The sequence below is a fragment of the Numida meleagris genome, chromosome 5, assembly GCF_002078875.1.
Source record: "Numida meleagris isolate 19003 breed g44 Domestic line chromosome 5, NumMel1.0, whole genome shotgun sequence".
NCBI classification, from domain to species: domain Eukaryota; kingdom Metazoa; phylum Chordata; class Aves; order Galliformes; family Numididae; genus Numida; species Numida meleagris.
Window position 1 is genome coordinate 14,752,578 of NC_034413.1, and position 21,422 is coordinate 14,773,999.

At 40.3% G+C, this 21,422-nt stretch overlaps 1 protein-coding gene across 2 annotated transcripts in view; it reads left to right on the forward strand.

Annotated features, from left to right (window-relative positions):
- BTAF1 (B-TFIID TATA-box binding protein associated factor 1) overlaps positions 2,656 to 21,422 on the forward strand; it is a 45,161-nt gene continuing 26,394 nt past the window's right edge. The window contains exons 1-8 of one of the 2 annotated variants that reach the window (XR_002439326.1): positions 2,656 to 3,298; positions 11,840 to 11,963; positions 13,029 to 13,143; positions 15,307 to 15,453; positions 17,261 to 17,424; positions 17,719 to 17,855; positions 18,480 to 18,591; positions 19,497 to 19,565. Coding sequence is in view for 1 of the 2 variants with exons in the window: in XM_021398729.1 (XP_021254404.1) it covers positions 3,285 to 3,298; positions 11,840 to 11,963; positions 13,029 to 13,143; positions 15,307 to 15,453; positions 17,261 to 17,424; positions 17,719 to 17,855; positions 18,480 to 18,591; positions 19,497 to 19,565 (882 nt within the window). In the remaining variant the exon portion in view is untranslated. The remainder of the gene's footprint in view (positions 3,299 to 11,839; positions 11,964 to 13,028; positions 13,144 to 15,306; positions 15,454 to 17,260; positions 17,425 to 17,718; positions 17,856 to 18,479; positions 18,592 to 19,496; positions 19,566 to 21,422) is intronic. The other variant, XM_021398729.1, reaches the window with a different exon arrangement.

The following is a 21,422-nucleotide window of genomic DNA, read 5'->3' on the forward strand; positions in this document are numbered from 1 at the left end:
AAAAATTACCTGGAGAAGTAAAATTAGAAGTCTAGAATAGAATCATAGCATATGTAGAAGATTATTGTTTGTCAGATCCTAATCAGGAGGGATTTCACCAGCAACACTGTGCCTCTTTCAGCTCCTGTCTGCACAGCTAGAGTACTCGAAGACTGCACCATATTTTTCCCAGACTCTGTGGGCACACATGGTAAATAAGACAGTTTCAAATGCTGTCAATCTGCAGAGTAAGCAGCAAAAGTTCACAAGTGGACACAGTTGGCAGGAGGAGGAACACACAAACTAAAAATAATTGAGATCAGTGCAAGAAGTGATGATGAAAACATACCAGCCAACCAGAAATTACTGAGTTTTATCTAATTAGGAACAGGTTTGAGAGAGTATACTGGCACACAGCAGACCTGCAGAGGGGAGATTCTTTTAATATATACACAAAACGAAACAGGAGAGCATGTGTAGCTACTTGAGAAAAATGGGGAAAAATAAATGTGCAAAAAGAATGGATAAAGAAGAATTGGTTTTCATGGGGTGTAGGATACAGATTGAACTACTGAAGGTATAGGTGAACAGTTAAGTAAAGATTTACTTTGCATAAATGTCACATCAAAATATAAAAATATATAGAGTGAAATTTGGATGAATTATGTTTCAGTCCCAAATGCTTAGATCATTCTTTCTGTCTCTTGCAGATTGTTTCACATGGACTGTGGTTTATCATCATTTCAAGCAAGTACTCAGTCTGTAAGACCCATCACCAATATTTTCCCTGCACTTATTTTTATCAGGTAAGATAACTGCTATGAAGCTGTTCAAAACAAATTTTATAACACTCTTGATGGGCACTTTGCCTTACATGCTATTAGAACAACGCACAAAATGTTTTTAAGGAACCTAAGAGGAAATAGGATCTTAGAGTTACTTAAAGTTATTGGACATGGGATGCTAGAATTGCACAGATATTGGAAGTAGCACCTGAGGGTCATTTCACTAGCATGCATGGCAGGAAAGAACAGCTGCTGGCTCCTGGCTAAACAAAAGCAGAAATATTATTCAGGATGTTTGCTATATACATCATTGTCAAAAGTATCTAACATGCAAGAAAAACAGATCCACCCTCACCCTTGCTTCTCTCTGCCCTACTTCCTCACTGCTCTTCCCCATCATGTGCCTGAATAGCAAGCACCCACCATGGAAGACACCTACACACAGGGCCAGGAGGAGTTGTGTACCTCAGGTCATGCACTGGGACCCAGGCACACGTGCACACCATGAGAGAGCCCTTAGTTCTGGGAGCAGAGAGGTGCGTGTCTTGGTTCCGTGATGGCAGGGAGGGAGGTGTGGGTAGTTTGGGAGTAATCTTTCAGTAAGAGGTTCCTTACCTCCACCTAAAGCTACAGGTGCTTTTCTTCATATTCTGCTATGGGATGTATATTACACTACCTAAAGGTAGTTCTTACCTCAGCTCCATGAGAGGGAAGAGAAAAGGCATTATCTGGGTCACTGAGCACAGCACTGCAACACAAACTGTCTCTGCCAAAGAAAATGAAGCCTGTGGTTTGCTCTGGCCATGTTCTGTGATGTGGGGCCTCCAGCTGACTCACGTTGCTGGTGGTTGGTACTTCTGGAGTCACTGCTTTCAGCATCCATTCCTCATCACCACTGAGCTCCCACCAAAGGACAGGAGAGGGAACAGGCAGGGAGAGCTGTTCTGCTCCCCAGCACTTTGTGGGGGCACCTTCCTGGGGGACTCAGGTACAGGCAGGACCCACGTGCCAGAGAACAGGTTGAGGTAGCACATAGTAGTGTCTCCATTACAGAACTATACAAAGATGAAGATGCGGATGGAATTGTGTCTAAGTGGGATATGCGTGGTACTCAGGAATGATTCCATATTGGGAGTTTATTGCAGAGAAAGGCAAAGCCCTCCTCAGGAAGGCCGGCGGCAAGCAGAAATGTCTCTGAGGGCTCGGCAGGCTGTGCACGCCTCAGGGGGCTGCAGATGAAGACTCCATCTTATGGTACTATGCAAATTAATGCATTTATGCAAGTTTATGAATAACTCATAGGAAAAAAAATCTATGATTGTGTTTTCAACTCATCACATGAAAGGTTACGTGCTCCAGCTCTATTTACATCCCCGTCTGGGTTCATTAATTCAACTGATTATTTCAAAACTCTTCCTCCGACTGGTTTCCTGATTTCTCACCCCCCGGATCCCGGGGTGACGGCACAGCCCGGAAAGTTCGGCGCCCGTCCCGGCGCGGGGACCTCGGCGCCCCGGGGCACGGCAGAGAGCGGGAGGGCCGCCGTGACTGGGCCGCGCCGGGGTCGGTGGCGATTAGAACCGCTGTGACCGAAACGAATGGCTGGGAGACCTCCGGGCGGGTCTCGTCACGCTTCCACGCCTGACTGAACGACCGCCGCGCAGGGCTCAAGAGGCCGCGAGGCAGCAACACCCGCCCGCCCCAGCAGGCCCGGCCGCGCAAGCGCGGCGCTGGGCGCGCTGCACGCCGGGAGTTGCAGTCTCTGCGGGGCTCATCGGCAGCGCCGCATCGCCGGGGCGAAGGCCGAGGGGCAGCGCACCTCAGCGAGCGGGGGCCGGAGCGTGAGCTCTCCGGGCTCCTGCCGCCCTCTCCCGTCGTGCTGGCAGAGAAGCGCCAGCACCCGGCGGGCTAGCGTGGAAACGCGCCTGCTGCGCCTTCTCGTGCCTCTCTTCGTTCCTCGGGGACGGGGACCGTAGAGCTCTCCCTCTTGCTCCTCCCTCCTCCCGCGCGCGGATGGCACAGCCCGCCGGAGGCCGGCGCCCCGCTCCCAGCCGGCTCGGCAGGCTCCATGGCCGGCCCTGCTCAGCCCGGGTGCTGCGTGCGCCCGCCCTCCCCGCTCTTGGAAGCGCTCTCTCCATTGGCTGCGGCCGGGTGCTCTTGCCAATCAGGAAGCGGCTATCATGGAGGAAGGGAATAAATACAAGATGGCTGCTCGTATAAAACCAGGCATTGGGCTTCGCCCCGGCGATGGGGGAATTGAGGCTTTAACCCGCGCTCTGAGGGCTGCGCGCCGCTCTCGCCCGCGCTGCTGCCGCCTTTCCGGGGGGAGCGAGCCCACGACCGCTACCGACCACAGCCGCGCTCAGCCGCTGCCCGCGGATCCCTGGCGGGGCCGAGGCCGGGCGCGGCGCACGAGAGGCCTGCAGCTAGGCCCCGCGCCTTCCCCCCTACTGCAGCGGCACCAGCCCCCCGCCCGCCGTCCCAGCGCTCGCCTCCCGCCGGGCACCGCTCCGGGCGGCCATGGCCGTCTCCAGGTCGGTAGGAGGCGGGAAGGGCGGGAGAAGGAGGCCTAGGGGCCTCGGCGCTCCGTGTGGCCCAGCTGGGGGAGGTGGGGGGGCGTTAAGGAGGGCTGCTCGGTGCCCCTGTTTCCCTCGAAGCCTGCGGAGGCCTCGCGGGGCCGCCCCGTTGGGCTCGGGGCTGGGGGTGCTCCCTGACCGGGAGAGTCCCGCGCCCGACGCAGGGAAGCCGCCCCCCCCCCTCCTTCAGCCTCAGGGCTCTGCCCTGGTTCGCTTCATCTCGCCGCCGTGGTGCTGTTGGCCGGGCCGCCGTGGGGTAGAACCGGAGGGGGATAGGGGTAACGCTGCCGAGTCTCGAAAACTGGCGATAAAACGTTCTGCCTTCCGAGCCCCTAGTTCTAAAGTAACCGAAATGAAAGGGGCTTCATGGGGAGAAGTGATTAGTGTGTTCTGGCTCAGCCTCAAGATGTGGGGCAGTATCTGCTTACACACATGTGCACTGGGGTGTGCCAGCGCTTAAAGTTGCTCACTGATATAGAGGTATGTCTTAATGGAGCTGTTCTGTTAAAACTGCTGTGCCCAAATTCCTGCCATCTTTTTTTTTTTTTTTTCTGTGTGTGTGAAATGGACACGTTAATCTTCCAAACAGAACAGTTGAAAGGAAACATAAATCCAAATCAACTTTGTGATAGGTTAGCCTGAAGTCACATGCTGGTAATATCTCTGTACTTCTGAGGTACTGTAACTAATGTAAATTATATTTCTGAAGCTGTACATGAAGAATTTTACAGTTCTGTGTAGCAGAGTAAAGATGTGTGTGCTTATAACTTAAATGCATGATAAAACAAAGTTCAGTAGCATTATGTCTTTTAAGGCTTCAAGAGCAGGTGCGTTAGTTGGAGTTTAGTAGTTTCTTCTGAGTATCCCCTTATCTTATTCTACTCACATCTTTATCGACCTTTTCATGTATTCGGGAATTTTTTTTAATGCTTTCCATAAGAACCTGGAAGTAGAAAGAGATTGCTGTAACAAGGCTACTGTGTAGTCTAACACTGTAAGCAGTCATGTAAAATAGACTAATATTACAATTTAATTAGATAAGGGGCAGTCAGCTTAAGTAACTGTGCTGAGATATGTAAGATATGGGGACTAACTGGAATGCCAGGATGGAACTGAAAAGTTTGTATGCTGAGGCTGTGTCTGTTGCAAAGATTAGTACCAAACCCAGTTAACAATGCCTCTGTATTTCTGTAAAACTACACTGTAAAAAAAAAAAAAAAAGTAGTTGTGAACTATGCAAAGATTTAGGTAACACCGGTTTGGTCTGTAACTGATATGAAAACAAATTTCTGGTTTGGATAGGATTCATTCTTAAACCTCACTGGGAAGTACTAAAAAAGTTGATGCATTTATAATGTCACATGATGAATTGCTTCAGTGTATAGTCTTAAGATCAAAATGTGACACAAATGAACATGAAGTGTTGAGCTTTAATAAAAGTGCTGTGATACTTGTGAGTTGGTATAGAATTGTTTCAATTCCACATACAAATCATGTGAAAGAATTGTTGTGTTGGAATGCTGTAACCTTGACAATTCCTGCGGAACTCCTGAGTTCCTCTAACATTCAGGTACGATACTGTGTAGCTTCTACCTCAAACGTTTTTTAAGATACAGCAAAACCTGCCCATTACGTGGCAGCTTTTGACAAATGCACTTGATAGTATAGTCTCATTTGCTTTTGTAAATTCAGCAAATCTTATATTCACCTTTTATTTCAGAACATTGGGTTTCGAAAATTCTTCCTTTTCAGATAGTGTTCAAAGCAATTATTTGTAGTATACTTTGTAGCCACATTTCTTTAGAGGGTGTGGTTCCAGTTTTTCTACCAGCTCCATTTAATTGTAGAGATCAGATTTTTTTCCTCCAGAAAGTTACCCTTTTGTATTTTAAAGGACCAGAATCTTTCGTTGTTGAATGATTTTAACTTTACAGCTCTGGGGAGTGAAGGAGAAGTTAATCTTTCTTTGAAGACTGTGGACTCCACTGAGCGTATACCAGGCATTAGCTTTGACATAAAAACTTCAGAAAACTTCAGTGGGGTAAATTCTGTATTGAGACCTCATTAAAAAAAAAAAAGTGGAGAGTAGACAGTGTTTTAACATCTTCAAAACAAATAATCAAGTGTTTTTTCTTGCAGTCAAGTTCAGTTTCTGCTGTTTAGTGAACTGGAAACCTTTCTTAAAACCTTAGTCTGGGTGATTTACACAAATCTAGGGAATGCTTTGAAAAATACCTCAAAACTGCAAATCTTCAGTCTAGTTCTGCTGTTAATAAGGTCATCTTACAAGCAGAAAATATCACTTGCTTGTGATCCTTTCACAAAATAGTTGCTGATATTTTCATCTGCATTCTCTCGTATATACATGCTTGTTTTGTCAGTCTGCTGCTACATGAACTGAAGATATACTCCTGTGTAACAATTCTGAGATACACTAGAAAATACGCCTAAAAGCAGAACAGCTGTAGAATAGTTTTTTTTATATATGTTCATCTCTGGTAGTTTTATGCTGAAAAAACAAATGAACCCCATCCTCCCCAGAAGTATGTTTGAGTGGGTGATGTTCTTTTTACACACGAGCCAGCTTGTGTAGACATTCTCTCTCTTTTCCTGTCTTAAAGTACATATGAATTAGTATAATATTTGCATAACTAATAAAAAAAAATCTTGACAGTGGAACTGAGAAGGAAAAAAAGGAAGTGAGAAGTTTTGCTTCAGCTGAATTCCTGCAAAGTTTAGATGAATAAACCCAGTGCCTTGCAAATAAGCTTTTGAGATAGTTCAGGTGAAAAATGAATACTGCCAATTTGTGGGAAAGAACAACAACAACAATCCTGGATTACTCAGTGGTTGAGCTTCAGTAGATGATTAAGTGCTGATGGTACCTTTCAGTATCCAATATACAGCTTTTCAATTTCTTTAATTTGTTTAAAGGCAGCTCATGTATCATAATTTCAACACTAGGGCTACTGATACTTTTGAGGGCTATCGTGGTGTGAAGGGGAAAAAAACCCAACACAGTCTTTAAGTGTGTGAAGCTGGTAAGATGCATTAAGGGCAAGCAATTTGATATTAAAAGGTATACTCTTATGTTTACCCTGAAATACCTTCTTAAAGGAAGTCCTTTCAGGGTAATTTCAAGACACTTTCTAAGCAAGTAAGGGGGAGCATAACAACTTGCTGTTGCAAGCCATTCTGTGTTTAGTCCATATGATTGTAACACTAGTTCTTGAAGTTTTCAGGGTCTTAGTTTGCTTGGATTTGTGTATAACTGGAAACATGTAGACTTGAAACGTAGTTTTCAATTCAAAAGAAAAAAAATGTCAGAAGGCTGTGGTAGTAAAGCCTCTGGAAAATAAATGGGCCTCATATATTGGTCTTGGCTTTTGAACTGTAGGATAGTGTCTTCCTAATAACAAATTGAGGCTGCTTTGAGTAGTATCATTACTTATCTAAAATTTGAAGTTCAGTAGCACATAATTAGGGGACTGAAATGCTTACAAGATAGCAAAATTATCCAGAACTTCTGCTATGGGTCCTGTGTACTTTTCAGAAGTATTCTTTTGGGCTTGTCACAAACTCTTCCTGGAGAAAAAACTTTGTTTTCTGGCCACTTGTAAGCCATTACTTCATGCATAAAAACATAGAACTAAGCTGAACAAGAAGTGTGCTTTCAGTGCTACTTAAAGAAAAATGAATAGTTATATTCCTTTCAGAATTCCTGCGGTCTGCATCGTACCTCCTCCCCTCCTAATAACCAGATTAGGCAGGTGTGTAAACTGACTGGTGCAATTACCAGAGATCTAGCTGAAAGGAGAGAAAAAATAGTGTACTTCTGCTCTTGCTAATGGGGACTAACAGCCCAGTGTGGATCTGCTTCCTGCTGCTGTTTGTGGGGGGGGAGCTTCTGCCTCATCATGGGGGTGAGCAGAGGTACCACATGCACTACTTCCCAAATGAGACAGAGCTGTAAAATTTCTCAGGCACCTAACAGACTGGCATGAAAGTGGGAACCAAGGATTGCGCTCTGATAAGAATTCTGACCCATTCCAGCAGTGAAAATGAGTTCTCACTGAGCCATTCTCTATATCACTTTGTGATGCACGTCTTATATTGTTTTGAATATCTTTACACCCTTCTGATTTCCTGTGTTATTTTCTCGGTGTTTTTGTAATCTAAGTGGTTGTATGTATTGAGTTTGGATGTAGATACGTATGTAATAGCTAACAAATAAAATTTGTATAACCTAACATTGCTTCATATGTTATATCAAATATATATTCCATAAGAAACCATTGACTTTAGCGTTTGGTTGTCCTCTGTGTGCAGTACGTAATACTGTGACCAGTGTAATGATGGAGCTCTCATTTCATTTCAGGTGTCCCTTTCACTGCTCTGTAGGAAATGAGGATTTCTGGTGTATCCTCCCATTTCTTTGTTCTGAAATCCGTTCGCTGGTTATTTTCGCCTGCTTGCTATATTGGAAGTTGTTTGCTTGACTATTTGACAGTTTATATGTGCTTTAACAGTGGCATAAGGTTTTTGAGCTGTGAAGCACACCAAGCTGTGACCAACTGATGAAATAAGACTCTGAACAAAGGATTGTTAGAACAAGGGAGAACTCAAGTATCTACATTAGAGCTCAGGTTGAACTTTGCAATGAGCGTCAAACCCTATCAAGTCTAAATTTTAGTTTAAGTTTTCTAGGTTTGGGGCTATTTTTGAGCTATGAAATAATGCCTGGGAAGTTTCTGAGTCCTGAAGTATGGCTTATACTGGAAACTTGTAAAAGTGTTTCCTTTCTGCTGGGTGCCTACTAGCAGTCTTGCAAAGACCTCCAAGTAGAGCATTCCAGGGATCACCCTACGAGGGTTTTTGTGCAGTCACACGATCCAACCTGTGTGTTGGAGGCTCACTAGGATGGATACGAGCTGTTCTGTACCACTTGGCCTTTACTGTCAGTGACTGTGCCCTGGATGTTAATCATACTGGTACGAAACAGATGCAGAGTCCAAACCAACTGCTTCATTGGCAGCAGTGGTAAGTTTGCTGTCTGTTCCAAGCCTAAACTCATTTGAGGTCAACAAATTTCAAGTTTCTCCATCTGATTGGACAGGATTCTCACAGTACTTCAGAACGCTTATCCTGGGGTGAGCAGAATCCTTACACAATTCAGCTGCGTAAATCTTTTGGGAACAGTTTTGGGATAACGTTGATACCTGGTCATTAACTATCCTGCTATTAGCTTTCTAATACCTCAATAGCTGACAGACTTTCAATTCACAGAAAACAGTGTCTAGGACGGGGAATGACCCTGCTACCTGCCAAGTGCCTCTGAGGTTGTTGTGGTTCTTTTGAAAGTATTTGTTCTGCTATTTGTCCATTGTCATTTTCTATTTGTAGTCTTTGCTGCAATGATAGACTTGAAGGGCAAAAGGCTTGTTATGTTTAGTGATACGGAAGTCGGTAATAAAGTTTCTCTGTACTTCTATTCACAAGACCCCCTTTAGTTAACTGAGCAGAGCCTGCATATGTAATCATTCTGTGCCAGTATTGATAAAGGGGAAATTCATCTCTAATCCCAGCCAACCTGCTATTCTGGTGAACGGTATTGCAAATAGATTGTTTAGAGTTGTTGCCTGCAGTCTTCCTCTAAGAACTGTTATCCTTAGGATTGTTCAGTAAACTGTTGGAGCGGTAGCTGCAAAGAAGTGGAAGAGACTGGTCCAATGTGGGATGGCTATTCCCAGTTGATTGCAGCCCTACTGGTTATTCTTGAGTATCTTTCATGAGTGGCTCTATCCTGGAAGTAAGATTTCAACTTTTACTCTGTTCAAAGCTAGCGTGTTCTAATGAAAAGTTCTGGCTTAGATTACTTGGAGTATTTGTGTGGGGAGGATTCACTTGCCTAATCTAGATGTCTAATGTCAATGTATCCTTGCTACTTCATAATGACAAGGGTCCCCTACATCTTGCCTGCTAACCCTGTGTGCATGACTCATTTAGAAGTGTCCCAGATGCTACTACATACCTGTTCTGAAGCACTTGGGCTGATGTCTCTGTGTCAGAAATATTTGTGATGAACTCTGTCAGTGTAAAAGCTCTTGTTGTGTTTCTTAGAAGAAAAAGATATTTCAGTGTAGCACTGTTAATAATAACTTTGAATTTCTGTTCCAAGTTCTGCTGATACATTTAAGCAGTTATAAGAAAGATCTCAGATTTCTCAGTTGAGAGGAAAAAGATGTCTGCCTCCTTTCTAATGAGTTCACAGAGGTTCATGTATCATTGTTGTCCTGCTGATGAGATGTAGTCGTCTGCTTGCAACTTCCGTATGCTTAGAACCTTTGTTTTAACTTTGTATTTGTTTGTAAATAAAACTTATTACATTTTAAAATCACAGATTACAAACCTAGTCTACTGCAGTTGAAAAGGTGATACAGCCACAAAAGCTGCTTAGGAGTGAATGTCTGGTTTTATAATTAAAACTGGAATTAAGCTTGAGCTTTTCTGAGGGTAGGCCGTCAGTCATTTCCTCCTCTTCTGAAACATGAAGAGTTCTTTGCTGAGGAAGTGGTCTAAGTTTGCACGTTCTGCTTGAATGTGGAGATGAAAAAAGATAACTCTGATAGTCAAAGGAGTGGGTGGCACTAAATGGCAAAGTTCTTGAGCATGGAATGCTGAAGACCAAAAAGGGTGAGTATAAGCATGAGAGCACAAGCAAGCTGGAGCAAGCTGTGGTTCCTCTACATGGTAGCATGTTTTGCAGTGAGTAATACAGATCATCGTACATCAGGTTGGGTTATTACTGACAACCGTATTAAAGAAAAAAAACAGTAAATAACGAGGTTCCTAAGGATTTGTTATTTGTGACTAGTGTGCTGCAAGTGGTTTGGAAGACTTAGATCTCTAAAGCTTTTGTTTTCATCTTTGACTGTCTAATAGCACAAATCCACTGGTTTAGAAATGTTTAGATTTTGATTTTATGTAGCATTAAAACAATTTGCTAACTAGTAAATGATAGCAATTCAAACTTCCGTTTTATCTACAGAAAGCAAAATGGGCTTGTCTATTATAGTAGTAGGAAGAGAATTATTTCAAAGCTGACAAATACCAGAAGCATGCCTAAAATACTAGAATGATTTGGAATAATTTGAGTTAGAAAATGTATATTCTTTAATGGATACCTAGTCTAGTATCTCTTGTTGTTAGAGTGCACGGGTTTTGGAACTGTTGTATTGCTATGACAATTTTGCCTGTAGCATTGCTGTTCTGTTGCATCAAATTATAAGGTATTCTCAGGAATAAGCAGTTCAAGTGTGTAAAAGAAAATACAAAATGCAGTGATGTACAGATGTTTTTTTTAATTATTAGAAATAATGTTAAAAGCAATTTTGGTGAAATGTAATTAGTAGGAACAATCTAGCATGCATAATATTCATCCTTTTCCTGTATTGGCTAAAACCTGGAGTATGTGTTTGAGGTAGGGGAGTTGTCACATTACCTGTAGCCTTATTTCATCAGGCGGATCTAGGTGAGCTTCACTGCTGTGTAAATTCCAGCTTTGTGGTGGTGTGATATTTGAACAGAATTCTTATGGTTACCTTTAAGAACAGAAGGGACAATTGTGATTGTGCCACATCTAGACTTGCATTCAGTAGAGACCTCAAACTGCCCAGTGCCTCGTGGATCTCGGCATTCTGTAAAGAGAATTCTGACTTGCTGACTTACAGGAGGGAATAATTGACACGTGTCACTTTCTTGATTCCTTTATTTACCCAGATAGTCTAACTGTATTTTCCAATGCCTTGTATTTTTGTGGCGACTTGCTCATTCTGTAACTCTAAAGAAGAAATAACAACTGTTTTAAGAACAGATGTGCGGGGTCTCTCTCACTAATACAGAGTTATTGTGAAAACAGATCTGGTTCCTGTATTTTGTGGGAGGGCCAGAGGAGTTACAGTGTTTTGAAGCTGTAAATACAAGAACAGGTTGGATCTTGCGTGTCCCAGGTAATTAGAGGGAAAACAGGTGAAAAGTAAAAATTTCTGGTATCCTGGAGAAGCGGAGTATGACTATAGATGGTGAATCTTCAAAATAAATGATAGTTTACAGTATGAATTATTGAGCTGTTCGCTTTCTTTGCCTGACAGAATTTGTAGAAGATTGCTTACAACCTAACAATACTAGTCTTTCAAAATTAAGAATGTTCTGTCTCAGAAAAAAGAAACCTATTTCATTTTCTTCTTGTAACTTGCAGTTTTTTAGAACTAAAGTTTCTAAAGGGTTCTCCTTTTTTTTTTTTTGCCTACCAGATTACATATGCTTTTAGAACAAGTACGGTTACTATTAGGAATAAGTACGTTTGTCAGTCTGTCGGTTGGCAGGCAAACATTTCTTCTATTTGCATTAGATAAACTGGAAAATCTGGGGGAATATAAATAGAAGTGGCCAACTGAACTATGAATAGTGTAACATTTTCGTTTTTTGTCAATCATTCAGGCTTGATCGTCTCTTTATTTTACTGGACACCGGTACAACACCAGTAACACGAAAAGCAGCTGCACAGCAACTCGGGGAAGTAGTGAAACTGCATCCTCATGAACTGAACAATCTCTTGTCTAAAGTAAGCATCTTGGTTGTTTTTTGTTTTTGATACTGCTATCAGGACTAATATAGTGAGAACAGAACGAGTTTTCTGGGATATGGTTTCTGTGGATAGAGGCAGCTGAAAGTATTGTATTTTTGTGGAGCTCTCTGAAAAAAAGAAGAAAATTAGGAGACTGGTTCTTTAAAAGCATGCTGTTTTGGTAGCCTCTGAGAAGGTTACGTAAGTCAGGTTTCACTTTGCATGTAATATTGGTATTCAGTGTTTGCTGAAAGTTCAGATTTTCTTCTATAGAAAATCCAAATCTCTACTGCCTTTTAAATGTTTTGCTCCCGCTTCTAAGCATTGTTGCTTGTGTGGTACAGGAATAAAAGTATAAGAAGCTGCATGTCTTTAAAAAGGCTGAAAAAAATGGAAACAGGTTTCCATTAGTTTGAGACTGCAGTCTGGCCAAATCCAGTATAAACACCAAAAATAGTTTTGTATCTGACAGCTGGAGATGGCCGAGTGGCCTCAGTTCTGCTTTTATTGAAGAGGTGCTCTCAACACAAATTATGATACCAACAGACCAGTCAGGGAATCATGAATATCAAACCACCTTCAGTGAAAGAAATAGTTTTTCCAGATTTGAGGTATGGAGGGAAATTAGTTTAGAGGAGCATATGTTGCTACTAGTGACCCATATTGGCCCTCTTCTTGGGTAAAATTTTAAAGTCTGTTAATTCTTTTTGGAATACTTCCTTTTAGAAAGAAAAAAAAAAAAAAAACCAACTGTTTCAAGCCTTGTTTGGTACCTGGAGGTACATTGTATAAAGCAAAGTCTACATTGTATAAAGCAGTGCTAACTTTGGCGGATCAAACTAAATACAATTTAGATGTTCTTAAGGGCTGGCTATGGCAAGGGTTCTGCTAAGCGGTGTGAATGATACAGAGAAGGTTGCTTATGGTTTTTGTTGTTTGGTTTTTTTGACCTTTGTTTTAATTGTTTTGAATCTTGTCTTGATCCAGAGCATAACTGATAGATGCTCTAACAGTATGCTTTTTTTAACAAAACGTAATTTATTTTTTAATTTGTCTTTAAAGGTGTTAGTGTATTTAAGAAGTACGAATTGGGATACTCGTATTGCAGCTGGCCAGGCTGTTGAAGCAATCGTGAAAAATGTACCTGAGTGGAATCCAACTCCAAGATCAAAGCAAGGTGCTTCTTAAATGAATTATGTAGAGTAGTACATTGTTTATTTGATGGAAACTGACTGTGATATAAAAATTCTCAAGGCAGCTGTGCCATTCTGTTTAAAATGAGCCTGCTTTTTTTTTATGTTCATGGACTGTAGTAACCTCTTCGGCTCGAGATGTTCATATTCAGTTACAACACTGTGCATGACCTTTGCTTCTTCTAAGATTCGCATGCTTCTGCTCTGTACCCTCAAAATGCTTTTCTCTGTATAATTAAGAGGAATAATAACTGGTGAAACAGCAAAACTTTTAACCAGTCAATATCATCATATTTTGCGGTTTCTGAAAGCACCTTTCTGAGAGAGGTGTCGTGGCGGCTTGCTGCCATCTGTTTGTGCTCACTTTGCATCTGGAGTTGTTGTATTAGGGATGTTGCTTCTATTGTAACAAAACTTGTATCTGCTTTGAGGTGCTCTCATAATAGTTGCATTCAGTGCTTCCTTGTTCTATTACTATAGAATCTGCTGAGCAGTTTCTGCACCTTCCTTATTCATTGCCTTTGTTATTTTTATAAACGTTTGCTATATTTGCACCCCTTCAACAGTTTTCTCCTCTTCACCTTGAAAAGTTGCTACCTCTTCAGTTACTACTCAAAAGACAGCTGCTCTATCTTTTGGACAGCTTTATTTGTAATTTTCAGTGCTTTTTCTTACGTGTGTCCTCCTTGAGATGTACATACTTGCATCCCTAGAGTACTGCTATTTATATGTAGTGGCAAAGTGATGTGCTTTGTCATGTTTTCAGTGTCCTTCCTGATGAAGTCCAGTACCCAGTTGGCTGTTCTGTCACTGCCTAATTACTGGCTGGTAATTACAGAAATCTAACTGAAGCGCTTCCAAAATGTTCATTCAGTCTTAACTGCCAATTCTCACATCAGTGTTGTGTAGTCATGGCTTAAGTTCTTAGTGTTGCACTTTATCTGCCATCTTGTTCTTAGAGTCCTTCTTGGATTTCATTGTACCGTTGTGACATCTGGTTACGCAGAATTGCTTAGTGTCACGTGCATGATGGGAGAATAGTGCATAGTGAAATCTCTCTCCCATTGTCAAAGACACGCAGAATTGGTTCCAACACTGATCCCTGAGGGATCATCCTGGGCTCTAATCTGTCTTTAACCAGCTTTCAGTATGTAAAAGGAGGCTTTCTTCAATTCTGTAGGATCTTAGTTCCTTCAACTTTTAGTATGAAAACTTGCCAGACAGTTTTGAATTTTTTAATAGATCTCCTCTATCCACACGTTGGAGCTCTTTAAGGACGTTGATACCATGTTAATGAGAGGGTTTTTTCAGGAACTATGCTGACTCTTTCCCAGTATATTTGTCTATATACTTAGTAGCTTTATTTATAGACTCTGTCATGTATACGTATAATGAAACATTATCTCCTTCTTCAGGTTTGAAGAAATGTTGGTATTACTTACTCACTTTGTATGGTGCTCCGTATGCAATTAGATTCATTCTGCTGTATATGAACAAACTTTCATAAGTAAGCATGAGACAAATTACCAAAATAAAAGCTGTATTTCTTGTAGGCAATAGTGGTATTTGTAGTGCTGATTTAATTCAGGATGTGAGTAGACTAGGCTGTGTAGGAATGGACACTAAACCATGCATGACTAGAAGCCACAAAACCACATGAGTACTGAAGTGTTGAGGCGAGGGAATACTTTGGAAGTGAATTCACAACCAGGAAATGATAAGGCACTTTGTGAGGATCAACTATCTTATCACTGTTGAACTGGACAGTACCTGCAGCTGGACTGCTCTCCTGCTCCCTTATCAGGGATGCCTGGCTATGGGTTATGTGAAGCAGAGTTAGCATACTTAGGTTTGAACTATATGTGAGCTATGTGCAGCTCAAACTGAAGGTGGCCTTACGTGTGCCCAGAAGATCCTGTGTGTGTCAGTGTCCAAGATTTTAAAAAGCTAAACTTGCCAAGGGAGAAACACTTAAGATTTGTTTTCATGAAAAGGAGTCCTTATGTTTTGTGACTCAAAATGCTATATGCCTGATAATTCTTCTGCGGAGTGAAATTATTTCTTCCTCTCTGACCGTTATCTTACTTCTGCCAAAATTTTGAGCACAATTTTCATCACATTTTCCTTTATTTTCAATGTTTGTTTAGAACCAGGATCAGAAAGTCCTATGGAAGATTCACCTTCAACAGATCGGTTGCGTTTTGACAGATTTGATATATGTCGCTTGTTAAAACACGGTGCGTCTCTCCTTGGATCTGCTGGTGCAGAATTTGAAGTCCAGGATGATAAATCAGGTATATCTCTGTATTTTACTTGCAAGCTAGAAAACTTTGGTCTGAAAAGATTTTTAGTAGCTGTGTTAAGTCTAGTCATCCATGGTATGTCAGAATGCTAGGGAAGTACAAGGAAGAAAATCTGCTCTAACATAACTGATTTATACTGTCTTCCTTGAATTAGAGGGTTTTTATAGAGGCTGTGGTGTGTGTTGTGTTTTCTCTTACTAGAATTAGTGTACGTGTAGGGGGAAGAGGAGAGTGAATTCCTAGAATTTGTGTAGAATGTTTTTTTTTTTTAGTTTCAGGAGATATGATCACTTGTTCCTTGCTAAAACAATGCTCTCAGTATAGCTTGTAGGATGTGGCTAATTGAAAAGTATTAAGGTTTTAAACGTAGGGGAGATTGCACAAAAACTGTCAAGGTCAGAAGGTCAAATATTTAAAATATTCAGTGCATATTATGCTACTTTAGAACTGTAAAACAAGTCTTTCTATGATTCATATTGTTGTGGCATTTAAATGCTTAGACATCAGTGTTTTATGGTCTCCCAGTGGAATAGAGGGAGAATGATCTTTTTTCTGCAGTGAGCAAGGAACAGCAAGTAAAAGTTATATCAGTTAATTTATGGCTTCTGTTGGAGATCTTGCTGCTTTTCCATCAGCATATGTGTAACTTTGGTCTTTCGTAAGAAATGTGGAATATGTGTTTAGTAACTGTGCGATACCTTTTGTTTCAAGTGACTTGTCTGACAACTTTCTGCAGCTTTCTAGCTCAGAATTGGTTTGCATCTGTAAAGTGGCAGAAAATTATTTTAAAGATATGTATGATATGTTGCCCAGCAAGGTTGTGAATGCCCTCTCTGTGGAAGCATTCAAGGCCAGGCTGGATGGGACTTGGAGCAACCTGGTCTAGAGGGAACTGTCCCTGCCTATAGCAGAGGGGTTGGAACTAGGTGATCTTAAAGGTCGCTTCCAACCCAAACCATTCTATGATTCTATGGTATATATACATATATATTTTTACTGTACTTTTCTACGTTTCTGCACCACCTGAAATGGTGCCATAGATAGGAATGCATGCTGACTGCAGAGCTGTCAGTCTCTTATCCCCGCTGCATGTGCAGTATACCTATCTACTAAGTAATCAAACAGATGGAATAGGACACTTTGGTTTTTCAAGATTCACAGTGTTCTTGAGGTAGTTTCAGTTAAGTTTCTAGGTGAGCCTTGCTTGACACATGAAGCTTAAGGATTAGACTTTTAACAGACTCCAGCACTCTTGGAACATCGTGCTTATGCTTCAGGCTCCATTGCTTTCAAGAGAAAAAACTTCTGGCGAAACAAACAAAGTATAGCAGAAAAGAAAAAGCAACCCGAACAACCAGATTCCACAGGGATACACATGCTGATTAACACAGTGCGGGCTCTCAAATCAGTTGCTGGATTTAGATTTAATTTCAGCATTAATTTCTTTCAAAGTGCAATTTCCTAAAAGACTTTTTTCTTTTTCTCTCTTTTTTTTTTTTTTTTGACAAAAGCTGTTTTCTTTTTGTTAGCTTCTGTGGACCAAATGCAATTTAATGAACTTAATGGGAGCTATTTTCTGTTTAAAAATCACTTGAAGTAGTTCTATAGCTTCAACACCAGAAAGCTCTTCCTAGAAATCAATATGATTGGTTTTAAAATATTTTATTTATATATAATCTAAACACAATTTAGATTAGTTCTGTGACTTCTGTTTTTATGCTATTTCACTGAGCAAGACTTCACTGATAGATCTGGTTGGAAATCTGACACGTCTGCCTTTCTGAAAAACTTTTTAAAGGTGAAATTGATCCTAAAGAGCGGATAGCACGACAGAGGAAACTGTTACAGAAGAAGCTTGGCTTAGATATGGGTGCTGCAATTGGAATGAATACCGAAGATCTGTTCAATGATGAAGATCTGGACTATTCTCCTACTTCAGTTTCACTAGTAAACAAACAACCTGTAGGTAAAACCTCGGGCTGTTTCACTGCAAAGAATAATACAGTGGGTTTGCTTTATTTCTGCTTCCACAGTTATAAAATTTTTATATTTTAAACATGATCAACTTCTAATATGGTATGCTTTGGCTTCCTGAACCCTTAAACCCCACACTTCTACATTAGTATTATTTGATGTCAAACCGCTGCTCCGAGTTCAGTTAATGGAGAGTTGGGGAAGTTGAGAACAATGTGGGTTTGGGGATTTTTCAGGACCTTTGTTGTAAGAAGAGCTGACAATGAATGGCTTCTCTTTCAGACTCTTCAGGCCGCTGATTTAATTGACTCAGAATTTAGAGCTGGTATGAGCAGCAGACAAAAGAATAAAGCCAAAAGAATGGCTAAGCTGTTTGCAAAGCAAAGATCTAGAGACGCAGTGGAAGCTAACGAGAAGAGGTATAACAGTGGACTGTTTCGCTCTTTTTTTCGATTAGGCTTGAATTGTAATTCAATCGATCTGTTGAAAAACCTCCTATAGTCTTTGCCTCTTAAACTTTTACATGCTAATTTTACTGATGGAAGCAAAGTGCTGCTGTACTTACTCCTGACAGACTTTATTAAAAACCTGGCTTTAGAGGAATCTTGAAATAACGGGATGCTGCAGTTAAAAATATCTGGTTTGTCCCTGTTATTAAATACATCTTGAGAATAGGGCAAGAAAATGGGGGAATTAAGACAATAAAAATATTAGATATGACTTTCCCATGTATGATGGTACATTCCTTGTCACTGGAGTTTAGTGACATGTTATTGTACCTGCTATATTTATAAAGAGCAGTAAACAGAATTATTTTTCCTTTGTTTATTTAAGAATTTCTGTATTTCTTCGGTAAGGCTGAGAAAGATTGTCATTTGGCCTCTTGGCCAACTGCGACTTTGTACATATTTTGCATGTTTCACAAGGTGTTACACTTGTTTGTTCAGTTTCTTGCCGCACTTGACTGTATCTGAGACTTCAGTTGTAGAAGTAATTGCTTTTCCAAAAGCATGCTTTATAGGCTTACATTTGTTCCTTCTCAGCAATGATAGCACTGATGGGGAACCAGAGGAAAAGAGAAGGAAGGTTGCAAATGTTGTCATCAACCAACCTGCCACAGACTCAAAAACGTTGGTAGAAAATGCTTCAGAAGAGGTATGATGCTCTGTTCTGCTTTTATAGTGAAAATGAGTAACGCAAAATAAAACTTCTTCATGTTCGCAAATTATGTAATCATTTTAGCATTATAAGTGAGAGGAAACGATGTCATTAATAACTTCTCTTAGTATGTAGTGAAGCAAATGGGCTTCAAACTGTATGTAGCATTGAGGGGAAAACACTTTTAATCCATCTGTAGTAGTTTGCGACCCAGGTGAAGCTGAATAGGTGGATTACAGGTGTTGGACCTGGGTATTGAACTGTTAAATGCTAAACGCTTAGATAAAAGATTACACTGAGCTGTAAATAATTTGATCTAAGTGTTCATGTACACTTTGTTTAATCTTTGCCTTACTTTAAGTAGGCATGATTTAGAATTAGATTCTGTATTTAGTAGCATACCTTTGCTTCAATTGAATGAAAAGCTGAAACATTGTAAGAAATGCTATATCAGAATACAAATACTGCATAGAAGTTTATTTTGCAGTGACTTTAAAATATGTTTTTCCTAACCTAGCTTAGTAATTGAACTCTTATTTGCGAAACAGGAGTTGGAAAATGCATTTATGAAAGATTAATGGCAACTGCAAATTGAGGTGCTGTTAGTTGCTAACCTTTCAATTGCTTTGTCTTTATGAAGGTGTGAACTTCCTAATGCTAGGATCATAATTTTTTTCCACAGCCATGTCAGCCTCTGTATAAGAAATTCTGGAATAATAGATATGCTGCTTCTTGTTTTCAGTAATGCAGAATGTGTTTTGAAAAGTTAGTGCTTATTGCTTGATTAATTGATCCAGTGACATCATCTAATTTCAAAATGGGATTTGCCTATTTTGCTTTTCAAAGACAGTTCCTAAATTTAAAGAATCACTAACTTACTTAACTATTTATTATGAATTTAGGCAAATGAATGGCCTCTCGAAAGTTTTTGTGAAGAGGTGTGCAATGATCTCTTTAACCCTTCTTGGGAGGTAAGACACAGGGAGTATCTATGGTGTAGCTATAAGTTTGATAAGAAGTAGATTTAAATAGAAATTCTATGCATAGGACTTGAGGATTTTGCTAGGTAGCAAAAATTATATGAATCATAAATATAGATTACATAGTTGAGACCAGTCTAGTTTTACAGAATTTAAGTGTTTTTTTTTAAGACTTACTTAAAGGGGAAATGAAATGAGAATTTTGAAAGTATTGAAATATGAGCAAAATAACATTACGTAATTAAAACAGGCTTGAAGTTATCAAGAATTTGAGGAATACCATGCAAGCTTTGCTGACAACAGTAGCGTGTTTGTATAATGCTTCATCTAGAAGAGGGGGAAAAATCACTCTAACAGTGGATAGACTACAAATCATTGTCTTCTTCGTTTATGAAAAGGAACTACACTTTTTTTTTAAGAATTAGATTAAATAGCAACTATGAAAACTATATATTTGGTTGCCTAGACTGCTTACTTCCAAAATTAGAAATCGTTACGCTCATGCATTTATTCAATCCCTATACTATTTTCCACACACTTCCATTCTGAGCAAAAATATGAAGTAACTGACACTGGATTTTTTTTCCTTGAGCAGAAGATAGGAATAACTACTGTGAACTAACTTCAATTTTGTAAAAAGAAAGTTACCCTTTTGAAAGATTAAATGTTGGCAGCAACTGTATTATACTTGGGTGTTATCTGTGTCACAGGTTCACCAATAGCAAGTTGGCTGTGCTCATACTGACCTCAATCTTGGAAAAACAGAGATAGATCATCCACAACCAGCATGAGTATTTTGGGCCCTGAAAAAAAGGTTAATTACATCCATGTGGCACATCACTGTATCTAAACTAATAAGCCTCATCCTATTTCAGGGCAGACTGTTTGCAGCTGAAGCCAAAGTCCACTTGTTTTCTGGAATGCAGACACTGTCATAGAATTCTTAGTACATTTGGTATGGGGCATGCAGATCTGAAACAAGGAAGTAGATCAGTACAGATTCATTTTTACAATATGTTCTTGATGGAAGAACAGGTTAAACTGTCTGAAAATACATGTTTTTAAATGACCCTCTGGCATCTTCTTGCCATGTCTGTAGTCAGTCTGGATGACTCATTCAGACTGCTTGCCTAGCTTATAGGCAACTGAAGTCAGGTGTGATGTATCAAGGAAATATCAGTAGTAGGATTCATTTCTTTCTTGCTGCTGTTGTTTATTTTCAGAAGCTGAGAAGTTAACTTCTCAGCAAAGTGTTCTTTTGGCTTGTAAAAGCTAGTATAAACAAGAGTATACACAAGTGATTGGTGTATAATGAACACTTAAGATTTTAAGACTGTGCTTTCTGGCTGTTTTTTACTGGCTTACAGATTTCACCAGCAGCCACTGAGCTGTACATATTTCTGTTTGCAGAAATTTCATTCTGTTTGTAAAATTTCATTTTACATGAAAAATTCTCAGACACCTGGAGGACCTACCAGCCACTTGGCTCTAGTTGTTACTGTCATGAAATGTACTATCAACGAGCATGTATATTAAGTAGTCTTTATAAAATAACAGAGTAAGTTCTACTCTAATTTGTGTAAAGGCCTCTCAATGAAAACCAAGCTCAAATTTTTGCTTTTGTAACTTTTTGTGCAGCTACTATGCTGGCTTTTCTTGATTATTCAGTTGTATCTAGTTAGGGATCGAAAGTATGAGAAACGGGTATTGCCATAGCACATCTTTCTGCTGGTATTCAGTAATCTCCAACCCCTTCCTCTTCCTACATGCATTTGACTCTTTATATTTTGTGAGCGCGTATATGTGGCTGTAATTTGCTTTGCCGTATCATTTGTTTGATAGGACAAG